This window comes from Muntiacus reevesi, chromosome 10, assembly GCF_963930625.1.
Source record: "Muntiacus reevesi chromosome 10, mMunRee1.1, whole genome shotgun sequence".
Lineage (NCBI taxonomy): Eukaryota > Metazoa > Chordata > Mammalia > Artiodactyla > Cervidae > Muntiacus > Muntiacus reevesi.
Genome location: NC_089258.1, coordinates 16,046,339 through 16,069,888, shown reverse-complemented (window position 1 = coordinate 16,069,888; position 23,550 = coordinate 16,046,339). Strand labels below are relative to the sequence as shown.

At 37.8% G+C, this 23,550-nt stretch overlaps 1 protein-coding gene across 3 annotated transcripts in view; it reads left to right on the top strand.

The window, feature by feature from the left end:
• IARS1 (isoleucyl-tRNA synthetase 1) overlaps positions 1–23,550 on the top strand; it is an 80,576-nt gene that overhangs the window by 16,304 nt on the left and 40,722 nt on the right. For all 3 annotated transcript variants that reach the window (XM_065947625.1, XM_065947624.1, XM_065947623.1), the window contains exons 7-13: positions 3,298–3,445; positions 11,863–11,950; positions 12,331–12,391; positions 15,493–15,588; positions 21,633–21,755; positions 22,242–22,333; positions 22,931–23,029. In XM_065947625.1, the coding sequence (XP_065803697.1) occupies positions 3,298–3,445; positions 11,863–11,950; positions 12,331–12,391; positions 15,493–15,588; positions 21,633–21,755; positions 22,242–22,333; positions 22,931–23,029 (707 nt within the window). The remainder of the gene's footprint in view (positions 1–3,297; positions 3,446–11,862; positions 11,951–12,330; positions 12,392–15,492; positions 15,589–21,632; positions 21,756–22,241; positions 22,334–22,930; positions 23,030–23,550) is intronic.

Sequence of the window (23,550 nt, the reverse complement as noted above, 5' to 3'; positions counted from 1 at the left end):
ATACTGGAAACAGTGACTGACTTTATTTTTCTGAGCTCCAAAATCACTGCAGATGGTGACTGCAGCCGTGAAATTTTTTTTTTTTTTTTTGGTGCACTGTCAGTCAGGCTGTAGGCTGGGCACTTTCCACTGTAAACCTCTCGGCCTGACTTGACCAAATAATGCACATACACTAAGGCCCCTGTCTTTATTAAGTCCACTCCTTTCCAAGCTAGCTTTATCTTAGGAACACCCCAAAACAGTGAGTATATAGGTCATGGTGCAGCCGTGAAATTAAAAGACGCTTGCTCCTTGGAAGAAAAGCTATGACCAATCTAGACAGAGACGTTACTTTACCAACAAAGGTCTGTCTAGTCAAAGCTGTGGTTTTTCCAGTAGTCATGTATGGGTGTGAGAATTGGACTATAGAGAAAGCTGAGTGCTAAAGAATTGATGCTTTTGAACTGTGGTGTTGAAGACTCTTGAGAGTCCCTTGGACTACAAGGAGATCAAGCCAGTCCATTCTAAAGGAAATCAGTCCTGAATATTTATTGGAAGGACTGATGCTGAAGCTCCAATACTTTGGCCACCTGGTACGAAGAACTGACTTATTCGAAAAGACCCTGGTGCTGAGAAAGATTGAAGGCAGGAGGAGAAGGGGATGACAGAGGATGATATGGTTGGATGGCTTCACCTACGCAATAGACTTGAGTTTGAGTAGGCTCCGGGAGTTGGTGATGTACAGGGAAGCCTGGTATGCTGCAGTCCATGGAGTCGCAGAGAGTCAGATCTGACTGAGCGGCTGAACTGAAGTGAACTGATTACGTCACCTCTGCCTCAGACCGTCAGGGATTGGATCCCAGAGGTTGGGTACCTCTGCTACATGTGTGTGTGTGTTCATTTGTTTCCAACTCTGTGACCCCATGGATTGTAGCCCACCAGGCTCCTCCGTCTGGAATTTTCCAGATGAGAATGCTGGAGTAGGTTGCCATTTTCTCCTCCAGGGAATCTTAGGAACCCAGGATTCGGACCCAGGGATCAAACCCCCATCTCTTACATCTCCTGGACCCTTTCATCTAACAAATAGGTTACAGTTTATCTATTCATTCTTTTGATAGATGTTTGAATTGTTCAGAGGGCTAGGGTTTTTTTTTTTTTTTTTTTTCCTTTCTTTTTTCAAATGGTAACAGTGTTGTTCCAAACATTTTGTAATACAAATCCTTGTGTACTGTGCTGGAGTTTTCTTTGGTAACTAAATTTTTACATGTTAGTTTCCTATAGTAGTTTGGTCCTAGAGTTTTCAAAGTTTGTACTCATCTATAAGTAAATAGATACATTTTCTTATTGGGAAAGAGCAAGCTGTAGGGAAGTAAATTGAGTTAATGAAGAAAATCCTTCCAGACTTCTCAAAAGATAACTGAGCATACACACACAAACTAAATGATGATATATAAAAATACTTATTTTTTATATTGTCTTAATTTTTGGTTTCTAGAAGTCTGGTTGATGTGATTGTTTATGAAGCTTATGCTCATTGCGGAAAATTTAGAAGCCATAGAAGATATTAAGAAGAAGGAGAAAATTATAATCCCAGTACCCAAAGGAAATCACTATTAATGTTTTATTTTAAGTTTTCCTTTAGTGACTTTTTTATTTTTTAAGTTTTTTATGTTCATTACTATATATATTAAAATTAATATTTTTACACCTTAGTACCTATTTCCTGACTTCATAAGACAGCATTTTTTTTGCTCTTCTCATTTCCTTGCTCTATTCCATATACTTGTACAAAAGGAATGTATATTTGAAGCCAACGCCCCGATAAAGTTAAGAAGGAGCCTTATCAAAAAATCTATCAAAAGCTCTCCCTGCTCATGGTCCTTTGAGTTTAGTTTGTATCACCCTACTCCTTTATAGTTACTGCTGTCCTCATTCCAACCTCATTGTTCAGTGATTCTCTACTAAATATAAATACAGTTGTATAGTTTGCTCTTTTTTGTCTGTCCGACTTCTCTTGCTCAAGATTGTGTTTCTGGAAGTCATCCGAGTTGTGTGTAGTTGTGGATCATTTTAGTTACTGCCCAGTATTTAGCTTATCTAATGGCTAAATTTATTTATTTATTTATTTTCTAATGGCTAAATTATTATTTATTCTAATGACTAAATTTATTTATTTATGTGGCTGTGTCAGGTCTTAGCTGTGATGTGTGAGATCTTTTTTTGAGGCTCACAGACTACCCAGTTGTGGCTCATGGGCTTCACTAGTTGCCAAGTGGGCTTAGTTGTTCCATGATATGTGGGATCTTAGTTCCTGACCAAGGATTGAGCGTGCTTCCCTGGCACTGCAGGACAGAGTCTTAGCCACTGGACCACCAGAGAAGTCCCTATCCCTTCTAATGTTGATTGCCATTTGGCTAATATCTAGTTATTGGCTGTTAATAAATATTCTAGAACTTGAGTTTTGGGGAGTATATATAGACATTTCTGTTGCTTACATTCCCAGGAGTGGAATTATTGTGTCATAAGATATACTTACATTTAGCTCTAGTACTAGAGTTCGCAAACTATGTAAAGGGCCAGATAGTAATTATTTTAGACTTTGTAAGCCACATGGTCTGTCAGTCCTGTCAAAACCATTCTTAGCTCTTGGGCTGTACACAAAACTGGTAGTGGCCAGGTTTGACTCAAGGACCATGGTTCATTGTCTCCCACTCTTAAAGACTTTTCCAAAGGGGTTATACTAGTTAATATCTCCACGAGACTGTTATGATTACACTGCATCCTTGCCAACACTCAGCATTTTGGTTTCTTTTTTTTTTTTGCTTTGGTCATGCTTTAATTGTGTACTAAGGATTATTTTTCACATAATTTCAGATTTCCTGAAAAGTTGAAAACACAATTCTCATATACCCTTCAGTGAAGTTTTTATTAATATATTTTTTAATAAATAATAGCTGTTTTGCAAAATAGTTATTTTATTGACCTAACTCTTTATAGACTTTATAAAATAGATCATTGTAATAGTGAAATCTCCATTATGTATCCCTCTTGATAAACTTTAAATATTTTAGTTGTGACTGCTAAGATAATTATTAAAGCATTTCTTTATATAAAAATGTATTTGGAATTTCTTGCTTTGTGTTTTCTTCTTACAAATATGGCACATTTTTTTTTAAAGCTCAGTTTATTCTGAAAATCAAATTATTGTTTTCTTTAGGATCAGTTCCTTTTTCTTTTTTTTTTTTTTTCAGTTCCTTTTTCTTGCAAGTCTACTATTACAAATTTTATAAAAGAATATTTTATCTCATTTGATTTCAGGATGTTCAAGATCCTTCAGTATTTGTAACTTTCCCTTTGGAGGAAGATGAAAATGTTTCTCTGGTTGCCTGGACAACTACTCCCTGGACTCTTCCTAGTAACCTTGCCCTGTGTGTTAATCCCGACTTGCAATATGTGAAGATTAAAGGTAAGTGTGAGCCTCGTTCGTTATGATTGATATGAATAAAATAATGAATGAAAGCTGACATTTCTTTCCTTTTTTTTTTTTTTTACTTTTTTAATTGAAGTATAGTTGATATACATTGTTAGTTTCAGGTTTCCCAGGTTGCACTAGGGGTAAGGAATACCCCTGCCAGGTAAAGAACCTGCCTGCCAATGCAGGAGATGCAGGAGACTTGGGTTTGATCCCTAGGTCAGGAAGATTCCCTGGAGGAGGAAATGACAGCCCGTTCCAGTACTGCACGGAGAATCCTGTGGACAGAGGAGCCTGGCAGGCTACTGCCATAGGGTTGCAAAAAGTCAGACACAACTGAAACAACTTAGCACATATTAGTTACAGGTTTACAGCAAAGTAATTAGATGTTTGTATACACTGGGTAATAAACATCACAGTAAGTCTAGTTAACTCCATCACCAGACATACTTACAGAATTGTTTTCTTATGGCGAGACCTTTTAAGATCTGCTCTCTCGGTAACTTTCAAGTATGCAATATAGTATTAACTATGGTTGCCATGCTATAAACTTTATCCCCATGCCTTATTTTATAATTGGAGGTTTATACCTTTTGACTTCCGTTACTCATTTTGTCACCCCCTCCTCCTCATTTCCTGCCTCTGGTAACCACCAGTCTGTTCTCTGTATCCATGAGGTTTATTTTTGTTGTTTTGATTTTGTTTTTATTCCACATAAAAATGAGATGATAAGCATCTTTTTTAGACTTCTTTCACTTAGCCTGATGTCCTTAACATCTATCCATGATGTTTTAAACAGCAAAATTTCATTCTTTCATATAGCCAAATAGCTTTTCATTATATATATACATACCAGATTTTCTTCATCCATCCATCCACTGATGGACACAGGTTGTTTCTAAACCTTGGCTATTGTAAATAATGCTACAGTAAACAGGGGTTGCAGATATCTTTTCAAGTTAGTATTTTCATTCTCTTTGTATAAATACCCAAAAGTAAAATGACTGGATCATATGTATTTTTAACTTTGTTGAGTAACTGCCATACTATTTTCCATAGTGGCTACATCAATTTACATTCCCATCAGCAGTGTACAAAGGTTCTGTCTTCTTCATATCCTTGCCAACACTTATCTCTTGTGAATACAGCCATTCCATCAGGTATGAGGTGATACCTTATTAGGCTTTTGATTTGCGTATCCATGATGATTAGTGATGTTGAGCATCTTTTCATGTACCTGTTGGATATCTGTATGTCTTCTTTGGAAAAACATCTATTCAGATCTTCTACCCATTTATTTATTTATTCGTTTGCTGTTGCATTGTGTGAGTTCTTAATATATTTTTGATTTTAGCCCCTTATCAGATATTTGATATACAGATATTTTCTTGCATGGTTGCCTTTTCATTTTGTTGATTACTTTTGCTATGCAGAAGCTTTAGTGTGAAGTCGTCCCAATTTTTCTTTTTTTTTTTTTTTTGCTTCTGATTTCTTTTGTTGTCAGGTCAAAAACAAGCAAAAACATTGCCAAGACCAGTGTCAGGGAGTTTATCATATATGTTTGTGGGGATTTGTTTTTTTTCCCCCACAGTGAGCAGCATGTGAAATCCTCCCAACTAGGAACAGTGATCAGACCCATGCCCCCTGCAGTAAAAGTGCAGAGTCTTAACCACTGGACCACCAGGGAAATCCAATCAGCTATGTTTTCATCTAGGAATCTTAGGGTTTCGGGTCTTATGTCCAAGTCTTTTATTCATTTGTGTTCATTTCTGTATATGGCATGAGAGAGTGATCTAGTTCTCCCAACACTATTTATTGAAGAGACTGTCCTTTCCCTATTGTATATTCTTGGCTCCTTTATTGTAAATGAATTGTCTATATATGTGTGAGTTTATTTCTGGACTTTCTGTTTTGTTCCATATTGTTGTGATTACTAGAGCTTTGTAATATAGTTTGAAATAAATAAGTGTTCTGCCTTCAGCTTTGTTCTTCTCAAGAGTGAATAGACTTCAGGACCTTTTGTGGGTCGATACAGATTTTAAGAATGTTGACTCTCTTTCTGTGAAAAATGCCATTGAAATAGTGACAGGAATTGCACTGAATCTGGAATTCTTTGAGTAGTATGGATGTTTTAATACTGTTAATTCTTCAAGTCCCTGAATACAGAATTCTTTTCCATTTATTTGTGTCTTCGATTTCTTTCATCAGTGTCTTAAACTTTTCAGTGTCTTGGTCTTTCATTTACTCTTAAGCTTATTCCTAGGTATTTTATTCTTTGTGATACAATTGTGAATGCAGTCATTTTCTCTCTATGATAGTTTATTATTGGTGTGTAGAAGTGCAGTGAATTTCAGTATGTTGATTTTGTATCCTACAACTTTACTGCATTTATTTTTTAGTTCTAAGTTTTTGACGGAGTCTTGGGTTTTATATATATACTATCATGTCATCTGAAAATAGTGAGCTTTACCTCTTCCTTTCAAATTTGGATTTCTTTTGTTTTTCCTACTTAACTCTTCTGGCTAGGACTTCAGTACTAAAATAAAGATGTCGAGAGTGGGTGTCTTTATCTTGTTGATATTAGAGGAAGCACTTTCAACTTTTTCCCCATAAATATAATATTAGCTGTGGACCTCTCATATATGGCCTTTGTTATATTGAGGTTTATTCCCTCTAAAAGGCATTTATTAGAGTAATTTTATTTAGCTACAGAGAGAGATTATCAGGATACAGTTGAGGTTTTTTGTTTGTTTGTTTTTTGGCCCTGCCACATGGCTTACAGGATCCCAGACCCAAGGATCAAACCTGGGCCCTGGCAGTGGAAGCACCGTGTCCTAATCACTGTACTGCCCAGGAATTGCCAAGGATGTTGTTATTAGCAAATAGCAAAAAAATCCTAACTCCCGGAGTTTGTGGAAGGCAGGACCTGGATAGGTATTATTTAGGGCTATGCCCTTATACCCCATTATGTGGAACAAGATAAGTATTCAGTAAATAGACAGACAGTAGATTGGTCACACTAGAAACAGCATACAGTTAATTCATTAAGAAAACTGAGTTGGATACAATGTTAGGTAATGTCTAAAATTTTTTTAAGAAATTACTTGTCATGCCTAAATGTATTACAGTTTAAAAAATATTCTTTACTTTGATTTTTAAATACACATCACTATTAGTAATCAGGGCATAATTTAAAGTTTTAACTTAATTAACATACTGCATGTTATATAAGAAATAAATGTTTACTAGAATTAGTAAAGCTGTTGGGGCTGGGAGGTAGCATGAACTCTCTGGTCACATGTCTTATAATCTATTGTTTGGGAATCTGTACTTAGGTATATCATCACTTGTATGTGCTAATAACCCCAGGGAAATTTGCCTATCAATAAAATTTCTTAGAAACCCAGAAAGCCTCTAAGAAATAATTGTCTAGTGGTGAATACATAGGTATGGTGTTATATACCAAGATCCATTTTGAAAGGAGAATCTGATAATGAGTTTCAAACAGCACAACAAAGCCAGTTAGCTTCCAGTATATTTCTAAAACTGGAAATAATTTGACTCTTTCTTGGGCAGAGGGACCTTCAAAATGACAGTTTTTTTATTTTCAGTCAACTCATGAAGCACCCACTTTTTGAGCTTTTTCTCTTTTTCAATTTGCTTCAAATTCTGAATGAGCATAGAATGGTCAACTTTGAATTCTTGGACAGCTTCTCATGCAGCTTAAGAGGATCAGCTTTGATGATTGCTCTCAGTTGGTCATTGTCAACTTCCGATGATTGGCCACTATGCTCCTAATCTTCAAGGCTCTTGTCTCCTTTGCAAAACTTCTTGAACAACCACTGCACTGTACATTCATTAGCAGTTCCTGAGCCAAATTTGTTGTTGAGGTTGTAAGTTGTCTCTGCTGCTTTTTGAACTGCTACTTGTTGAACTCAGTTTGAACTCAAGTGAGAAAATCTCTCAAATTTGCTTTTTGTCTAACATCATTTCTCTACTCTAAAATAAATATAGAATAACAGTACCATATTGTTTTGATTGCTGTAGCTTTATAGTAGAGTCTGAAGTCAGTGAGCCTGATTCCTCCAGCTCCGTTTTTTGAGATCTCTTGGTTATTTGAGATCTTTTGTGTTGCCATACAAATCTTAAAATTTTTTGATCGGATAAAATACCATTAGTAATTTGATAGGGATTGCATTGAATCTGTAGATTACTTTGGGTAGTATAATAATTTTGACCATATTGATCCTTCCAGTCCCAGAATGTGGTATATTTTTCCATCTGTTTGTGTCACCTTCGATGTCTTTTATCAGTCAAATGGTTTTCAGAGTAAAGGTCTTTTACATCCTTAGGTAGATTTATTCCTAGCTTTTTATTCTTTTTGACACAAGGGTTAAAAGAGAAAAGAAAATTACATTTGTTTTTGGAATAAAAATAACATTTTTAAAAAACTATTAGACATAATCGGAAAAACAACCTCGAACGTTTTTCTGACTAAAAAATTAACAAGGTGAAATTAACACAAAAAAATTAACATTATACAGAGAGATGAAAAGTAAAACTTTCTTTTTTGCCTTTAATTAAAAAAGTTTTTTTTTACTCTTTTTCATTTATTTTTATTAGTTAGAGGCTAATTACTTTACAATATTGTAGTGGTTTTTGCCATACATTGACATGAATCAGCCCTGAATTTACATGTGTTCCCCATCCCAATCCCCCCTCCCGCCTCTAAAAATTTCTTTTAATTTCAGTTTATTGTACTTTTACTCAGCATGCACAGGAACCTGAGATTCAATGAAGTGGCATATCATTGCTGTTAGGAATCTCCAATATGTGTTTTCTCAACACTGCCAAGCAGTTAAATCAGTTTAAGCACTAGCTGTCTGGAGAAGAGTCAGATATCACAGCTTAAGAGCTTAGTCCTACAAGACTACCCTCTGCCACTGCACCCACACTTCAGATGTCAGTCATGAATTCTGGTTGTCACCTGGATTTCTAACCAACCCATGACCTCCTCCTTGGGTCCGAAGAGTAAGTCACAGAACTCAGAGAACATTGTACTCTTGAGATTACCAGTTAAGTATAAAAGGGGATTGTAAAGGATACACTCAAATGGCCAAGTGAAGTGCATAGAGAGATCTGGAAGGGTCTCAAGTTTCTGTCTCCAGAACTGGGGTATACTACCCTCATAGCGTGTTTTGTTATCAACAAAAGACACATTTATGGCTCCCATCACTTAAGAAATTCCAAGAGATTTAAGAGCTCTGCCAGAGTAGGTGGCTCAGTAGGTGAAGAATCCACCTGCAATGGAAGAGATACTGGCAGACACGAGTTTGAGCCGTGGGTTCGGAAGATCCCGTAGAGGAGAAGATGGCAACCCATTCCAGCATTCTTGCCTGGAGAAGCCCATGAACAGAAAGGCCTGGTGGGCTGCTGTCTTCAGGGTCTCAGAGAGTCTAACACAGCTGACGTCGTGACTGAGCAGACACCCATGCCAGAACAGTGACTAAGACCAAATATATATTTCTTATTATCAGTGAACTAAAATGAACAGGAATGGGAGAATATAATTCAGATGACCATTATACCTACTGCCGTGGCCAAGATTCCCTTAAAAGAAATGGAGTAGCTCTCATAGTCAACAAAAGAATCCGAAATGCAGTACTTGGATGCAGTCTCAAAAATGACAGAATGATCTCAGTTCCTTTCCAAGACAAGCCATTCAGTATCACAGTAATCCAAATCCGTGCCCCAACAATTGATGCCAAAGAAGCTGAAGTTGACTGGTTGTATGAAGACCTACAACATCTTCTAGAACTAACCCTGAAAAAAAAAATAAAGGTGTCCTTTTCGTTTTTGGGTATTGGAATGCAAAAGCAGAAAGTCAAAAGATACCTGGAGTATCAGGCAAGTTTCTCTTCGCGTACAAAACCAGTCTGGGGAAAGGCTAACAGTTTTGTCAGGAGAGCATGCTGGTTACAGCAAACACCTTTTTCCAACAACCCAAGAGACGACTTTGCACATGGACATCACTAAATGGTCAACACCAAAATCAGATTGATTATATTCTTTCCAACTGTAGATAGAGAAGCTCTCTACAGTCAACAAAAACAAGACCTGGAGCTGACTGTGGCTCAGATTATGAACTCCTTATTGCAAAATTCAGGCTTACGTTTTAAGTTGTAGGGAAAACCACTAAGCAATTCATGGATGATCTAAATCAAATCTCATATGGTTATACAGTGGAGGTGATGACTAGATTCAAGGGATTAGATCTGTTAGATCTGGTAGACACAATGCCTGAAGAACTAATGGATGGAGGTTTGTAACACGGTACACTAGGCATTGACCAAAATCATCCAAAGAAAAAGAAATGCAAGAAGGCAAAATGGTTGTCTGAGGAGCCTTTACAAATGGCTAAGGAAAGTAGAGAAGTGAAAGGCAGGGGAGAAGGGGGAACAAAGATATAGCCAACTGAATGCAGAATTCCAGAGAATAGCACAGAGAGATAAGATGGCCTTCTTAAATGAACAGTGCAAAGAAATAGAGGAAAATGATGGAATGAGAAAGACTAGAGATCTCTTCAAGAAAATTGCAAAGATCAAGGAAACATAGGATATAATGGAAGCAGAAGAGACTAAGATGAAGTGGCAGAAATACATAGAAGAACTACACAAAAAAGATCTTAATGACCCAGATAACCATGATGGTGTGATCATTCACCTAGAGCCATTCATCCTGGAGTGTGAAGCCACGTGGGCCTTAAAAGGAAGCATTACCACAAACAAAGTTGGTTGACATGATGGAATTCCAGCTGAGCTATTTAAAATCCTAAAAGATAAAAAAAATCCTAAAAGATGATGGTGTTAAAGTGCTACACAGAATGTCAACAAATTTGGAAAACTCAGCAACGGCCACAGAACTGGAAAAAGTTGGTTATCAATCCCAAGGAAGGGCAGTGCCAAAAAATGTTCAAACTACCATACAGTTGCACTCATTTCATATGTTAGTAAGGTTATGCTCAAAATCCTTCAAGCTAGGCTTCAGAAATATATGAACTGAGAGCTTCTAGATGTATAAGCTGAGTTTAGAAAAGGCAGAGGAACCAGCGATTGAATTGCCAACTTTCATTGGATCATAGAAAAAGCAAGGGAATTCCAGAAAAACATCTGCTTCCTTGATTGCACTAAAACCTTCGACTGTGTGGATCACAACAAACTTTGGAAAATTCTTAGAGATGGGAGTACCAGACCATACCTCTCTCCCGAGAAACCTGTATGTGGGTCAAGAAGCAACAGTTAGAACTGGACATAAAATAATTGACTGATTCAGAATTGGGGAAGGAGTATGAACAAGGCAGTAAACTGTCACCCTGCTTATTTAACTCATAAACACACAGAGTACATCATGTGAGATGCAAGGCTGGATGAATTACAGGCTGGAATCAAGGTTGCTGGAAGAAATATCAACAACCTCAGATATGCAGATAATACTACTATAGATGTCTGGCTCTCAAGATAGTCTCACCTAGAGCCAGACATACTGGGGTGTGAAGTCAAATGGGCCTTAGGAAACATCACTACAAACAAAGCTAGTGGAGGTGATGAATTCCAGCTGAGCTATTTCAAATCCTAAAAGATGGTGCTGTTAAAGTGCTGCACTCAATGTGCCAGCGTATTTGGAAATTTGTCAGTGGACATGAACTTGAGCCAACTCTAAGACAGTGGAGAACAGGGGAGCCTGGTGTCGCAGAGTGTTGAACGTGACTTAGCAACTGAACAACAAATATAACATAGAATTGGTACCAGAACTTGAAAACTTTGTACCTTTTGAATATTCAGTTACCATGTTAATCATAATCTAATGAGACCCTTCCCATAGAGACTGGTATCTTCAGGTTTCAGCAGTTTATGGAGAGCAGGGGGCGACTAAGGAAAGAAAGAAAAGTTCACGGCCGGAAAGAAATTCATCTTACAAGACAGTTTGATTCACAGTAGCTTGTATTATCAGAGAATACTATTGAGAAAGGAATGGAAAGGGATTGGTAGTCAGAAAACAGATGCTTTTACCATTATTTAGCTATGCCTTAGGAGAAGCTAAGAACCAACAGTTGGTTTCTAATGATATCTGTCAGGAAGGAGCTGTTTCCACCATAGAACCTACCTGTGGTGTCTACTTCTGCTTCTGCAGGCGAGTGCATTTTGTGTGTATAAGTGTACTAGTGGTACCTGTGGGTCATGGCCATGGTGTAGTGAATATGACACCCTTGAAGTCCCTTTGGCTAAGATTTCAGTCGCATCATTCATCTGCCTGTATAGAACTTTTCTGATTGGTGAACCCTGTGTTCTGTTTTTTATTCAGAAAATATCAGTGCATATCACTAAAGTTCACATTTTCCCTTGCTCTCATAGATGCTGTCAGAGGAAAATTATACATTTTAATGGAAGCCAGATTATCAGCCCTCTATAAGTTGGAGAGTGACTATGAGATCCTTGAAAGGTGAATATACAAATCATTGATGTATATGTGTGTGCATCTGTGTGTGGGGGGTGTGTGTGTGTGTGTGTCTTCACCTTTAAAAAGTGAGATACTTTATTGCCCACGAGCTATATATATTATTCAAGCTTAATCAAATATATTCAAGTCACATGTTCTAGCACTAATGACTTAGGAACAAGGAAATCAGAAAGAAATGGTAATTTGATGTGGCTGCAGCCTCATTTCTTTGATAATTTTATTATTTTTTTTCCAATTATTTTTATTAGTTGGAGGCTAATTACTTTACAATATTGTAGTGGTTTTTGCCATACATTGACATGAATGTTTTATTTTTTTCCTTTGATAATTTTAATTGTGAGTTTGCTTCTCTTTTTTTCTAGATTTCCTGGTGCCGCTCTCAGAGGCAAGAAATATAGGCCCCTGTTTGACTATTTTCTAAAGGTAAGCTTAGAGACCTCTACCACAGGCACTCTCCACAACCTATGTGTTTGATAACTGGAGTGATATTCATGTTTTCTTATTGGTTATATTGTTTATATAAGTGTGCCTGAATTCAAAAAATTTTTGTTTAGGTATTTAAAAAATTAAGTTCTGTTCGTATTGCCTTCTTGTTTTAATAACTAAAATACTATATAAAATTTTAAATAGTTTTCTCAAATTAAGTATGAAATCAGTTATGTTTGATAAGATTTATATGTGTATATTTTGTATTGCTTATTATCACCCAGGAAAGTAATTGAGGTCAGGTGTTGTTCAGGATTTGTTTTTACAAATTTAAAATAGTGCTCAGAATAAAATTTTGTGTCAAAGTAAGACTTCATTTCAAGGAATTTATGAGGTAAGTTCTTTAAGCTCAGACATTTAGTAACTTAATTTTCATCAGCGTCACAGAACTATTTTATGTGGTTTTTCATTTTCTGTCAACAGAATCCACAGTAGTTGTAAACTCCAGCAACAACAAAAGAATGAAAACAGTAGGAATTTCCTGTTGATTCTTTAATCTGTTTGTTTATGGTTTTCCTGGGTCTTCCCTGTTGCACGGGCTTTTCTCTAGTTGCGGTGAGCTGGGGCCACTCGCTAGTTTCAGCACATGGGCCTCTTGTTGAGGAGCACAGGCCCTAGGTGTGCGGGCTTCCATAATTTCAGCTCCCGGTCTCTAGAGCACAGCCTCAGTAGTTGTGGCTTAGTTGCACCGAGGCATGTGGGATCTTCCTGGACCAGAGATTGAAACCATGTCTCCTGCATTGGCAGATATGAGCCACCAGGGAAGACCTCTTGTATTGACATGAGCGAAATAATGAGCCACACCCTCAGACCCAGTTTGACACATTGGAAATTATATTCAGTCGGACGTGGCATTAGCCAGCAAAACCTTACATCACAGCCTGGGATAAAATATTTACTTACCTCTATTCTTGTTCAGTGTAGAGATAATAAGAGTTTGACTAATGCAGTGAGCTCTGCAATTTGGGCTTTGTCCACAACAACACCTGTGCCTATACTTTTGTGCACTTGAGTGTTTTCGCGTATTTCTTATCTCCCAACTAAAGGCATTCTTCCTCATTGCATGTTGTTGCTAATGGATTGCCGAAAGCTTTACCTGGTCTTTCACTAGGCGTTCTCCACTTGACAAAAGGCAGTCCTGCTCCCTAACCATATCTCATAATGTGGATTTAAGCATATCCTTTGCATACATGAAACTTGTCCTTTCTTTTCCCCCCTCCCTGCCTTTGTTTTTATTAAGGTTTCCTCCTGTTTCTAAAAAACCTTCACCTTTCTTTAGTGTCATATCAACTTGACACTCTTCAAGAGTAAACTCAGATGCCCTCTGGGAAAAGCATTTTCTGAAACGTTTCTTTGATTTCTCCCTCTGAAAAATATCACTACTACATTCTTCTCTTCTGTATCTTAGCATTTTTTTTATATTTGTTTTTATTTGTCTTAAAACTCTTGCACTATATCAGTGATCTTTCTGAATTTTAGACCCTATTGGGAAGACCCTATTGAGAACCTATGGAAAGTTCAGCCCTTTCAGAAAATGTACATGGACACAATAGATAGGAACTTTGGGTTAAGTCGCAAGTCTCCCTGGAATATGCAACCAGTTCATACTGATTTAAGTTTTTTAAGAATAACACATATGTGTTCAGTTAGCTTCATAAAATTTCTAGAACATTTGGTGAGTTTTAGAACGATGCTGCAAATTCTTAAAGACAAAAGTCACCTGGTGTGTACCAAAAATACCCATGGTCTGAAGTTTTAAGTGGGAGCCGTGAGAATAGATGCTGTCTGTGAAAGGCAGCACTATAGCTCTCTGTGTGAATGCTAACCCAGTTCATACCCTTCCCCCTGAGATTCAGCAGGGGTAATACCTCAAACTGGACTTCAAGAAATAGGAACGCAATGCAGCATTTCTTTTTCTACAGTTAGAAACAGTAAGATCCTTTGTATTCCCTTTTTTACATCTGATTCTGAGGCTACACATATTATCTCTACAAGTTTAAACTATTGAAGACATACCTCTAAGCACCTATCACACCACACCAAAAATGTTTCCAGGTGATTTGGGTTATAGCAATTAAAAATTCAGTTATTTTTCAAGTTCAATTTTAAGTGAATGCCAAAAAATTAAAGAGCTGTGATGTAGTTGAATATAAAATTGTGTTTGGAACCCAAAGGCCTTCATCATTGAAGGCCTGGCTTCATCATTACTTAGTTGTATAATCTGGACAGATAATTCCATCTTTGTCCAGAGTTTGTTCATCTGTGAAATTGAAATACAACCAGAATATTTTTAAAACATGGGACTGCCAATGCCTTTTTCACAGTATTATAGGATTAAATGTGAAAATCATTTGTGAAAGTCCATTTTATAAAGGCAGAGGGATAAGAAAGCACAGGGTCCGCTTTACTGAAACAAAGGGTGTGTGAAAAGAAATGCTAAGAGATGACAGTAGAAGAAGTAGGTCTGTGGTCTTATATGTATAAACCTGACTTTAGTTATTAATCAACTAAACTGAAAGCAATTCCCCTAGTGTTATAGTACTTGGAGTACCTGTATCTAGAACTTGTAAATTGGCTCCTGTCCTGATTCTTTCAAAGTTTGCCTTTTATTACTGAAAAACCTGAGCTGACGTGAAAGGAAGAGGAGCAGCAGCAAAGTGTTTTCAATGATTGGAAATGCATGAGGAAGGGAATCGTTGAGGGAGCACATCTTCTGAGTCATTTTAAGATAACCTGCATACTGGGGCAGGGGTGAGGTTGGAAGAACTGATGAAAAAGAAGTTTTGTGACTAAGGAAGGAATTTTTATCTAAAAATTTAGATAACTTTAGATAACTATTTCATTTATAAATGATGAACTGTTATTCATGGAAATGATTTGAATTGGCATGTTTCTTCCCAATCTGAATTATTCTGTCCATTCTATTTCCAAAAATTAAATGTTAAAATTTTTCAGGGTCTTACCAAAAACTGTTATTAAATTAATATTAGCATATGGTTTTATTTTATTCTTTAAGCCCGATAACCTTTCTTTTCCAGTGTAAAGAGAGGGGTGCTTTTACTGTGCTTGTTGACAACTATGTGAAAGAGGAAGAAGGCACTGGGGTTGTGCACCAAGCTCCTTACTTCGGTGCTGTGAGTAGTTTAACTCTTTTTTTTTTTTCATTTATTTTTATTAGTTGGAGGCTAATTACTTTACAATATTATAGTGGTTTTTGTCATACATTGACATGAATCAGCCATGGATTTACATGTATTCCCCATCCCGATCCCCCCTCCCACCTCCCTCTCTACACGATTCCTCCGGGTAGTTTAACTCTTGCAAGTGTATTTTTGAGAAGTAAATGTCATTGGCCACTAAGTCGTGTGTGTGTGTATGTGTATTACAGAAAGATGTTTCTAACTGTTGTTCAGACTGTGTAGATACCTCCCCTCAAAGAGAAAAAAAATTGCATCTGAAATTCCTTTTCATCCTGAACTGGTTTCTGAAAATAGTGGGCTAAATCCTCTGCTTTTTAATATGTTGTCTAGGTTGGTCATAACTTTCCTTCCAAGGAGTAAGCATCTTTTAATTTCATGGCTGCAGTCACCATCTGCAGTGATTTTGGAGCCCAGAAAAATAAAGTCAGCGACTGTTTCCACTGTTTCCCCATCTATTTGTCATGAAGTGATGGGACTGGATACCATGATCTTAGTTTTCTAAATGTTGATATTTAAGCCAACTTTTTCACTCTCCTCTTTCACTTTCATCAAGAGGCTCTTTAGTTCTTCTTCACTTTCTGCAGTAAGGGTGGTGTCATCTGCATATCTGAGGTTATTGATATTTCTCCCGGCAATCTTGATTCCATCTTGTGCTTCCTTCAGCCCAGCATTTCTCATGTACTACTTTCCCTATTTGGAACCAGTCTGTTGTTCCATGTCCAGTTCTAACTGTTGCTTCCTGTCCTGCATACAGGTTTCTCAAGAGGCAGGTCAGGTGGTCTGGGATTCCCACCGCCTTCAGAATTTTACACAGTTCATTGTGATCCACACAGTCGAAGGCTTTTGCATAGTCAATAAAGCAGATATAGATGTTTTTCTGGAACTCTATTGCTTTTTCGATGATCCAGTGGATGTTGGCAACTTGATCTCAGGTTCCTCTGCCTTTTCTAAAACCAGCTTGAACATCTGGAAGTTCACAGTTCACGTATTGCTGGAGACTGGCTTGGAGAATTTTGAGCATTACTTTACTAGCATGTGAGATGAATGCAGTTGTGCAATAGTTTGAGCATTATTTGCCGTTGCTTTTCGTTGGGATTGGAATGAAAACTGACCTTTCCCAGTCCTGTGGCCACTGCTGAGTTTTCCAAATTTGCTGGCATATTGAGTGCAGCACTTTCACAGCATCATCTTTTAGGATTTGAAATAGCTCAACTGGAATTCCATCACCTCCACTTTGTTCATAGTGATGCTTCCTAAGACCCACTTGACTTCACATTCCAGGATGTCTGGCTCTAGGTAAGTGTGAGTGATCACACCATCATGATTATCTGGGTCATGAAGATCTTTTTTGTACAGTTCTTCTGTGTATTCTTGCCACCTCTTCTTAGTATCTTCTGCTTCTGTTAGGTCCATACCATTTCTGTCCTTTATTGAGCCCATGTTTGCATGAAATGTTCCCTTGGTATCTCTAATTTTCTTGAAGAGCTCTCTAGTCTTTCCCAGGGTAATTTTTTTTTAAATGTAATGCTTTTAATGTAATTTGTGTATGAGTAAAAAACTAAAGAGCTTAGGGATGAAGGGCACACATTTATAACTAAACCACACTTTAACTCACAGCCCTGCCACTAACAGGCCACCTGTGCCACTAACAGGCCATCTGTAGGTAAGTTACTTAGCCTGTCTTGAGTTCCTTTTCTTCCTGTGTGACATGCAGTGATAGTACCGGCCTATCTGGGTAACTTGTGGGGATTAAATGGAATCATCCATTAGAGCATTAGCACAGTACCTGACATTTATAAGAGTGTTTCCACTCACTGCAGGGAGTGTAGACCCTACTGGGGACATAACAGATTCCTTTTGACTTCATCATTTTGTCAGTGAGAGAGGCAGTGAAGCTTGTTGGTTGCTATTGGTCTTTTTTTTTTCATACTAAACCTTTGCTGGGATTTTTATTATGGAAATGTTCAAACATACACAGAAGTTAAGAAAATACAGTAATTTCTTAGGTTCATGTCATCCAGCTGCTTTAATCAATAAAATTAATCATCAACATTTTGGAATTTCCATTTTACCTATCATTACTTCTCCCCTCCCCCAGCACCATTTTTATTTTGGCCGGAGGGTTTTATAGCAAATCTTCACGTTTATCTTTCATCTGCAAGTACTTCTATATGCATCTCTGAGTTATAAGGACTTTGATTTTTAACATAGCCACTGTGCCATTATATCAAATGAGAGGAATAGTTGCTTAATATCACCCAATTCTTGGTCGGTATTCAAATTAAATGGAAAGGAAACATTCCTGATAATACTATTTATTGAGTTTTGGAAACTGATTGAATTTCTGTTATTCATAATAATTTTAGAGTCAACTGTTGTGGTTATTCCACTGATCATAAATAATGAAGAGGTAACTTCTTGGTATCTTCTCTGTTCTAAATGCCAGGCAGATTAATGTTATAGAAGATCAGATTTTTAAATTTCAGCCTTTGAACTTGGTAGATGTTTTCCAAGAGACTTTCCATGTTGCGACTTAGCCAGACAGTGTACTGTATAATCTCTCTGCAGAGTCTGTGAACTTCTCCATGACCATGTTGAGTATCATTCTGACTCCGTTCAGGAATGCTGCTCTTAGCTAGTTGAGTTGTATAGGGCTGTTTGCTCTATACTAAATGATTTAAAATGCTGGGCTTTGGGGCTTGCCCTATCTGTGTTGTTTAGTTTCTTTTTCAGGGTCCTCCTTCGTGACCAGGATGTCACTTCCCTTGCTGTTAGCACACTCACATGTCACTTCACACCAGATAGCCTCTCAGCATAGCGAGAACTGAACATAGGCCCAGGGGGAACCATACTGACTTTCCAGCTTATTTTGGAGTCAAACTAGGGTGTAGTTCTACTTTTAGTCTAGATAATCCCTTTAATTTTAGATTTCAAGCAGCATAGCAAAGAGGTAAAGACCTTGGACTCTGGAGCCAGGCTATTTGCTTTTGAATCTGAGCATTGCCAGTTTGCAGCTAGATTACTTCTTTGTGCCTCAGCTTCTTTATTCATAAAATGGAGATAGTTGCTAGGTTGTCTGAGGGGAGCATATGGTGAAAACCTAGTACAGCTATCTGCCTTCCTCACAGGATTGTTACAGAGGTTTAAATAAGCTAATGTAAATGTGGTCAGGTGTTCAGAGCACTGTCTGATACAGCACTTTATAACTGTTTGCCCAGATTATTGTTAACATTGTTCAAAGTATACTTCTGAAGCATCATGGTGTACCCAGGCTGGCTGGGGCCCGTGTTAATTTGTAAAGTGAATAGTTTGGGGCAGGGGGTTGTTTTAATTAGTTAATTATATATGGTGAACCTTGCAGCTTTCAGGATCTTAGTGGCCCAACCAAGTATTGAACCCTGGGCCCTAGCAGTGAAAGTACCAAGGTCTAACCACTGAACTGCTGGGGAATTCCCATAAAGTGGATAATCTGAATTTCGATAAGTCTTACCATACTTTCAGGCCCTCCTTGAGAAGATGCAAATCCAGAGGCACATCAAGCATTGTCCAGTACTAAACATGCCTTATATTTCTTTGTTCTTCTGCTTTGTTTATACATGTATGTGTGTATATATGTTTATACATGTATGCTGCTTTTATAAATCAAATTTGATTTTGTTCTAATATATTCACATGTGTCATCTTTCTTCTTACTTAGTAGACACTCTGCTCTGTTAGGGGTTTGTGAGGTAATGGCTGGGACAACTGATCTCACTTCCTACCCTGCTGTTCAGTTCAGTTCAGTCACTCAGTTGTGTCTGATTCTTTGCGACCCCGTGGAGTACAGCATGCCAGGCCTCCCTGTCCATCAACGACTGTCGGAGTTTACTCAAACTCACATCCGTTGAGTCGGTGATGCCATTCAACCATCTAATCCTCTGTCGTCCCCTTCTCATCCCATCTTCAATCTTTCCCAGCATCAGGGTCTTTAAGGTGAGTCAGTTCTTTGCATCAAGTGGCCAGAGAATTGGAGTTTTAGCTTCAATATCAGAGTATTCAGGACTGGTTTCCTTTAGGATTGACTGGTTGGATCTCCTTGAAGTCCATGGGACTCTCAAGAGTCTTCTCCAACACCACAGTTCAAAAGCATCCATTCTTTGGCGCTCAGCTTTTTTATAGTCCAACTCTCCCGTCCATACATGACTACTGGAAAAACCATAGCTTTGACTAGACGGACCTTTGTTGACAAAGTAACGTCTCTGCTTTTTCATATGCTGTCTAGGTTGGTCATAACTTCTTTTCCAAGGAGCAAGCGTCTTTTAATTTCATGACTGCAGTCATCATCTGCAGTGATTTTGGAGCCCCCCCAAAATGAAGTCTCTCACTGTTTCCACTGTTTCTCTATCTATTTGCCATGAAGTGATGGGACCAGATGCCATGATCTTAGCTTTCTGATTGTTGAGTTTCACGCCAACTTTTTCACTCTGCTCTTTCACTTTTTTTTTTCATTTATTTTTATTAGGGCTCTTTCACTTTCATCAAGAGACTTCTTCTTTGCTTTCTGCTGCAAGGGTAGTGTCATTTGCATATATGAGGTTATTTATATTTCTCCCAGCAGTCTTGATTCCAGCTGTGCTTCATCCAGCCCAGCATTTCTCATGATGTACTCTGCGTGTAAGTTAAATAAACAGGGTGACAATATACAGTCTTGAGTCTTTTCCCTATTTGGAACCAGTCTGTTGTTCCATGTCCAGTTCTAACTGTTGCTTCCTGACCTGCATGCAGATTTCTCAAGAGGCAGGTCAGGTGGTCTGGTATTCCCATCTCTTTTCAGAATTTTCCACAGTTTGTCGTTTTCCACACAGTCAAAGGCTTGGCATAGTCAATAAAGCAGAAATAGATGTTTTTCTGGAACTCCCTTGCTTTTTCGATAATCCAATGGATGTTGGCAATTTGATCTCTGGTTCCTCTGCCTTTTCTAAATCTAGCTTGAACATCTGGAAGTTCATGGTTCACGTACTGTTGAAGCCTGGCTTCGAGAAATTTGGGCATTACTTTATCAGTGTGTGCGCTGAGTACAATTGTTTGGTGGTTTGAGCATTCTTTGGTGTTGCCTTTCTTTGGGATTGGAATGAAAACTGACCTTTTCCAGTCCTGTGACCACTGCTGAGTTTTCCAAATTTGCTGACATATTGAGTGCAGCACTTTCACAGCATTATCTTTTAGGATTTGAAATAGCTGAACCGAAATTCCGTCACCTCCACTAGCTTTGTTCGTAGTGATGCTTCCTAAGTCCCACTTGACTTTGCATTCCAGGATGTCTGGCTCAAGGTGAGTGATCACACCATTGTGATTATCTGGGTCATGAAGATCTTTTTTGTATAGTTCTTCTGTGTATTCTTACCACCTCTTCTTAATATCTTTTGCTTCTGTTAGGTCCATACCATTTCTGTCCTTTCAAGCCCATCTTTGCGTGAAATGTTCCCTTGGTATCTCTGATTTTCTTGAAGAGATCTCTAGTCTTTCCCATTCTGATGTTTTCCTCTATTTCTTTGCATTGATGCTGAGGAAGGCTTTCTCATCTCTCCTTGCTATTCTTTGGCACTCTGCATTCAAATGGGTATATCTTTCCTTTTCTCCTTTGCTTTTTGCTTCTCTGCTTTTCACAGCTATTTGTAAGGCCTCCTTAGACAGCCATTTTTTGCATTTCTTTTTCTTGGGGGTGGTCTTGATCCCTGTCTCCTGTATTATGTCACAAACCTCCATCCATCATTCTTCAGGCACTCTGTCTATCAGAAATAAAATGCTGCTGTAGGGCTCTGGATTCTCTCAATGATCCTTAAATTAACTTCATTTGAGAGGATAAGAAAAGTTGGTTACATTTATAAGTCAGAATACTGAAAAATTCTGTAAATCTGCTGCCTCACATGCTTCTCTCCTGCCACATCCACGCTTAACTGTTTTGTATTCCCTTCCTCCTACTTTCTCATCTTCCCTAGGACGATTATCGGGTCTGTATGGATTTCAACATCATTCAGAAAGACTCTCTCCCTATTTGCCCTGTGGATGCCTCGGGCTGTTTTACAGCGGAAGTGACAGATTTTGCTGGACAGTATGTGAAGGTTTGTATCTATGTGGCTTATTTCATCCTACTTCTTTTATTAATTCGTTTTGTTAAATAGCTTTTGTATCTGGGATATTCTTTTTCCCCAGGAGGTTGGTTTTGTTTTGTTTCAGCATGTAAAATTAGATCAGCTGCTTCCAAGGTCTAATGTCTTCAGAGGATGCATGCTGTAATTTCAAGGGTAGGAATCAGAAAAAATGAACTCTGGTTTGTGACTAAGGAAGCAGCTTTGTGACCTTGGGGTAATCACTGCTAATTGAAAATTTCATTACCTTGAATGGTGTGGAACATACTTTAAAAAAGTATTTAATGTTATACAATAGCTGAAATGTAGATCAAGTTTTTTTTTAATACTTTTGTTATTTATATGTTTTATTCACAGTAAAGGAAACAAAATAACGGATTTTAGTAATATACTTAATTTTATTGCATTAGTAAGTATGTGAGATATTTTAATGGCTAGATTTTAATTTTTTAAAAATAGGATGCTGACAAAAATATCATCAAGACTCTAAAGGAACAAGGTCGACTTCTTGTTGCCAGCACCTTCACCCATAGCTACCCTTTCTGTTGGAGGTGAGATGAAATATAGCGAGAGCTTCAGATTTGTGAATATACTTGATATGTGTACCTATTTCATCACTTCATGGTTCCTATCTCATTTGTATCCTTTCGAGTTAATGTTTGAAAACTTCATTTTTGTTTTAATGAGAATTTTATGAATTCACATTTATAGTTATTTTATCTTTAGGTGTTAGAAAAATAGATCTATACCACTATCTTTTGTGTTGAGATCACATTTCTCCAGGATGAGATGTATCTCTAAAATTTTCTAATGGAATTTGTGAGAACTATCATGTGATGTAAGACATCATACTGTGAAGATGTGGGTTAAAATGGAATATTCAGTGGCATCATGTTTCACTCCTGTTTCCTCTTTGCTGAGGTTGGCACCATCTCTTAGACAGCTGTCTTACAAGCAGAACTACAGTTCCTCTCTTGTTAAGTTTTACCTTCCACCTGTTGTGGAGGGAGATGACATAGACACTTGTATTTGCAGTAGAAGACCTAATGCATGATGGCGATGTGAGTAAGAAACTAAAGATCAGTCTTACTCTGGGTCCCTGCATACCTCAGTCTGACCAGCCACATCCTGCATTTTTGCTTCCCCAGGTCAGACACTCCGCTCATTTACAAAGCAGTGCCTAGCTGGTTCGTTAGGGTGGAGCACATGGTGGATCAGCTGCTGAGGAACAATGACCTGTGTTACTGGTAAGCAGTTAAATGTGTGTCTTCACAATGTCCTTTCTCATAGTTAGTATTGGTTTACACTTCCTCCAAATTAGAATCATTTACAAAGCCATCTTTAATTGTATAGTAATAGCTATTTGTTGTTTTGTTTCTTCAGGAACACAAAATAATTTAAATAATTTTCTATAGCAGAAGTAGAATCCCTCTCATGATAAGACATGTAGGGGAGTATATTTCTTCACGCAGTGAAAATGAGAAGTCGCCATTCACTTGATCTGAATGACTTTGGAAAACTGTCAGGGTCCCCTAGCTTTAAGTGATAGTCATTTTCAAGATAAAAATTTATCTGTGGAGGTAATACAGAAGCCATTTAATACTTTATTTTTGACCCTTGTTGAGTTCCTAAAATACGGTGATGGCTTGTGTACCCTGGCTCCATAAACAAACACTGCAAGGATAGAATCCTTGTTGTTCTCAGCTAATATCTAAACTGCAGAGAGGTATTAGAGTAGTTCTTCCCTTTTGTCATAGAAGGTATGTTC